At 51.2% G+C, this 4,810-nt stretch overlaps 1 protein-coding gene across 1 annotated transcript in view; it reads left to right on the plus strand.

The window, feature by feature from the left end:
- The first annotated feature begins 872 nt into the window (after window positions 1–872).
- The window catches only part of PRDM8 (PR/SET domain 8), a 5,569-nt gene continuing 1,631 nt past the window's right edge, over window positions 873–4,810 (plus strand). The window contains exons 1-3 of the mRNA XM_019533977.1: window positions 873–1,102; window positions 3,044–3,264; window positions 4,196–4,647. Coding sequence (XP_019389522.1) covers window positions 3,046–3,264; window positions 4,196–4,647 — 671 coding nt within the window. The 5' untranslated portion in view covers window positions 873–1,102; window positions 3,044–3,045. The remainder of the gene's footprint in view (window positions 1,103–3,043; window positions 3,265–4,195; window positions 4,648–4,810) is intronic.

Here is a 4,810-nt window from a genome sequence, read left to right on the forward strand (position 1 = left end):
ATAAAAGAGAAAATGAAATAAAAAAGAATAAAAGAATGAAATGAAGTGAAATGAAATGAGAATAAAGGAAAACTCAAATAAGACAATAGAAGAAGAAGAAAATGAACTCAAATACGATTTCAATCAAATCCAGTCAACATAAAAAATGAAATTAATAGAAAAATACTAAATAAAATGAATTAAAAAATCAAACCCGAAATTAAAAGAAAAAATCTTATAAAAATAAAAATGGAATTAAAAGAATCAAAGCAAACAGAAATTAAAGAATGAAATTAAAAGAAAGAAGCTAATCAAATAAAAATTTAAAAAGGAAATTAAAAGGGAAAACCTAATAATATGAAAATTAAATTAAAAGAAAAAATCAAATCAAATAAAAATTAAAAGATGAAATTAAAAGAAAAGCTCAACTCCCAATGAAATGAAATTCAGAGAAAAAGCAAATCACATAACAGTAAAAATTGATATGAAAAGAAAAAATCAAATACAAATTAAATAAAGAGAAAAAAATCCAATCACATAAAATAAAAATTTAAATGGGAAGAAAAATTCAAAGTAAATAAATATAGAAATTGAATTCAAAGAAAAATCAAACAAGAATAAGATAAAATAAAAAATGAAATGTAAAATAAAAAAGAAAAGGAGGTAGAATCAGATCTTAGAACATCAAGGCATGGGAGAAGATGCTGAAGCGAGCTGAGGCTCAGGGCCGCGGCCCCGTGGGAGCGGGCAGGGGCAGCCCCTGCAGGTGGCGGGGAGAAGGCAGGGAGCTGCAAGCCCAGGAAAGAGTTAAAGGGAGGGGACGTGGGCTGTCACGCGTCATTGGGCAGATTATGTGCAGCAAACAAAAAGTGTGTGTCTGTGTGCCAGGCAGTCACTGCATCGGGTCCATCTGTACAAGTCCTGCTCCCGCGCTCTCCCCGGCGCTCCCCCTCTCCCTTCCTCTGCCTCGCTCCCTCCATCCCTCCGCGCGCAGGACAGCAGCACGATCCTGCCATGGAAATACACTGATCCAGGCGGGGGGAGGGGGGGCAAGGCGAGCCGCTCATCCTTAGCCACTTTCTGCCTCCCTCGCGTTTCGGATTATTTTCTGCCCTCCTTCCTGGTGAGTACATTTGCATGAAGGGGCTGGGGGGCGGAGGGGATCTTTTCCTCTCTCCCTCCTTAGCTAAAACAAGGAAGATGCAACCAGATCCATACAAAGGAGTCTAAGGAGAGCATCTAAAACAAGAGGGATGGAGAGGAGGGGCTGGCGGCTCGGATCGGGCGCGGACAATGCCTCGGGAGAGCCGGGCAGGGCCAGGCCGGGCTGGGCTGAGCCGGGCGGCCGCCGTGGTGTCATTGTTGCGGGCAGCGCGGCGCGCGGAGAAGCCCCTTCCCAGCATTGTTGCCTGGGATTGCATTTTAATGACCGCGTTCCCGCTGATGCCCGATGTGCCGCTGCGACCTCCAGCACAATGAGGAGCTTGTGGGGAAGGGACTTCTTTAAAGAGAAGACATTAACTCAGACTGGAAGGGCTGGGGGATACCCCTGGGAAATGAAAGGCGAGGGAGAAAGATGCATATGGGGGGGGGCGGGGGAAGAATTCTATATTCTCCAGGGTTTCTCCCCCCACAGACACACACTCTAAAAAAAGTGTTTTTTCCTACTCAGCAAGTCACTTGCTGGAGGCTCTCATTTTCCTCGCACAAAAATCCACCCCTCTGAAGAGGAAACTTTGCGAGGCACAGGGTGATTAAAAAAAAAAAAGACAAGTTGCAGGATCGCCCTGCTCATCCATGCCAGGAGGACAAATAAGTCCTAGTAATAATATTCTTCTCCTGTCACCCGTTTTCAATGCTCAGGAAGACTCTCTCCTTCCTGCTCCTTTCAGCGCTGGCTGGGGAGGAGATGGGTGACTGCGAACTCACGGTGGCATAAAGGAGTGGTAAAGGAGGGGGACCCATCGGTAGGGTTGTGTGTAATCCATCTACCCATGGGTTTTTTTTAAATCAAATAATAAACTAAATGCCACTTAAAAAAGGAAGAGAATAAATGCATCTGATTTTAAATGAGGGAAAAATTCTCTCGCTCTGTTGCCTTTGCTGGCTTTCCAGGCAGCAGGGTCAGCAGGCTTTCTTGGAAGAGCCTGATTGAAAGCTTGAAAGGGGGAGAGAGAGCCCTCCCAACAGAAGCGAGGCAGGATTTTCAGGAGAAATGTCAGGCCGGGGCAAGACAGCATCCCCACAACTCCTGCCACAAACGGCATGCCTAGGCGGGGGAGGGCGGGGGGGACACTTTTTCCCCTGCGCGTCCACTACCTGCACACTTGGCAAGTCACATTTGACTGAATCTCTCTCCCCTTGTTTAACAAGATAACTGGGATTCACCCTCATCCATAAACGAGCGTGTCGAGGTAAAAAATAATTACCTCTGCTTGCTGCTTTTAATTAAAGTCTCGGAGGGAAAGGGGTGGATTATGGTAATGAGCAGACATACGTTCCCTCTTGTAGACGGGAGCTAAAGGTTAGCTGACATGAAATCAGTGACATTGACAGTCCACTTGAAATCCATTCGCCATGCTCTTCTGTCACACTGAGCCCCGGCCCTCTCTTTAGAAGGAGGGAAGGGGAAGGGGGGGGAGGAATCCAGCCCTCTTTGCTCTGGAGTATCGTGGATAGCATGGGCCTCGTGTGTGTGTGTGTGTGTGTGTGTGTGTGTGTAAGTAACTCCTTTCAAGTTGTTCCTGGATCCATAGGCTGATCCCCCCGCCCTCCTCATTCTCCTCCTCCTGCATGCACAGAAACCTCCACCTCTGGCTTTCTGGTAGCAGGGACTCTTCAATAGACCCCCAAGCGTCTCCATCTCAATCCTTCCCCGATGGATTTGCACGCCAGCTCCCTCGGGAAAGTGGCAGCGAGCTGCCCGGCAGCTCCCAAGTTCTTTCCATTTGGGAGGATTGGGGTGCGGTAAAAGGCAGAGAGAGGGGGGTGTATCCCACCCTCCAGACCCCTTCAAACAGGGGGCCAAGCTGGGTAAGATAAAGGCGGCTCTCTCGGCCCGCAGGGATGGAGGACGCCGCGGTGGCGCGGGGCATCTGGGACGGGGATGCCAAGACGGTCCAGCAGTGCTTGACTGACATATTCACCAGCGTCTACACCACCTGCGACATCCCGGAAAATGCCATCTTCGGGCCCTGCGTGCTGAGCCACACTTCCCTGTACGACAGCATCGCGTTCATCGCGCTCAAGTCCACAGACAAGAGGACGGTGCCGTACATATTCCGGGTAAGCGGGGCTGCCTGCGCCTCTGTCTGTCCCGGCTGTCTCCACGTGCCCCGGGATGCCCCCGCCGGGCTCCGGGCAGAGGAGCAGCTGCGAGCGGGATGCTTTCTGTGGCAGGGGTGGGGAAGGGTGAAATCACGGCCATCCCTACGCCTACAACCACCACGGCCGCAAAGCTTCTCCGTGTTTGACCCGCATCGGGCCGGATCCTGTTCGCTTTTCTCCACGCTGCCAGCTCCTGGAGGGACTGGCCATGCTGTGGGATTCAACTCGGGCATCACTGAATGACAGCACGTGCCCCCCCCCACCGCCATCCACTTCACAGTTGCCAATGTTTTCAGGTGCTACTGCCAGCACCCAGGCAGCGCTGCTGCTAGGTCTGGTTTCTACGTCCTGTCTTATACAGACGTGATGCATCAGATCAGCCTACATTTCTAGACTAGGAGCAGTACAGAAAGATGAGCAAATGGCTGTGTTTTGTTTTAAATACGTGAACGGATTTACCCAGACCTTGGTCTTTGGGCAAAACTTCCTACATTGGGATTCCAGGCGGGAGGAAAAGTTCCCTGGGGCATCCTAGATGGCGTTTTCTTCTTTCCAGAATCTGGAGCTGACCTGGTTATTGTACATGCTCATCCAAAGGCACTGGGGAGGGCTGTGTGTGTGTGTGTCGGCACCGTGGAGCTTAGAAACGTGCGTATGTGCATGTGTCTATGCGTGCAGGCACCGGAGAACTTAGAAACACGTGTGCGTGTGTGTGCGTGTAGGCACCAAGGAGTGTAGAAACACGTGTGTGTGTGTCACACCAAGCACAGGCGGTGTTTCCCTGCGAGGAGGGAGGCTGACAGTGACGTAGCCGGGCCCAGCGCCTCCAGGCCGGGCGGTGGGCCCAGGGCCCCGGCTCCGCGCTCACGGCCGCCTGGCTCTGCCGCAGGTGGACACTTCGGCGGCGAACGGCTCCTCGGAAGGGCTCATGTGGCTCCGGCTGGTGCAGTCGGCCCGCGACAAGGAGGAGCAGAACCTGGAAGCCTACATCAAAAATGGACAGTTGTTTTACCGCTCCCTGCGGAGGATTGCCAAAGACGAGGAGTTACTAGTGTGGTACGGGAAGGAGCTGACGGAGCTGCTGCTGCTCAGCACCGCCAGGCACAGCAAAATGAACGGTAGGCGCCGGCCGCGTCGCCTCGGACGCCGGGGATCTTCTCTCTGGGGGGCGGCGGGGGCGGGGGTCTCTGAAGTTATGTGCGTTTGTGATTCACTCGGGGAAGAGGTAACACAGCCGGAGAGGCGAGGCGAGGGCTCGAGTGGGCAAATTAGCTTGACTAAATGTTCATTACGCAGCCCACAGCCTTCCCTATTCTGGAACATATTGGACGAACACGATTAGATTAGGGGCTACAATCTGTTAAGTTTCCACTCCACGGGTTCCTAAACAAGAAAGGGCACAAAGCAGCCCAAACAGGGTGGTCGGAGCCGCAAACTGCAGGGCTGGGGCAAGGGGGATAGATAGATAGATAGATAGATAGATAGATAGATAGATAGATAGATA

Source organism: Crocodylus porosus, unplaced genomic scaffold (assembly GCF_001723895.1).
Source record: "Crocodylus porosus isolate Cpor-Errol unplaced genomic scaffold, CroPor_comp1, whole genome shotgun sequence".
Lineage (NCBI taxonomy): Eukaryota > Metazoa > Chordata > Crocodylia > Crocodylidae > Crocodylus > Crocodylus porosus.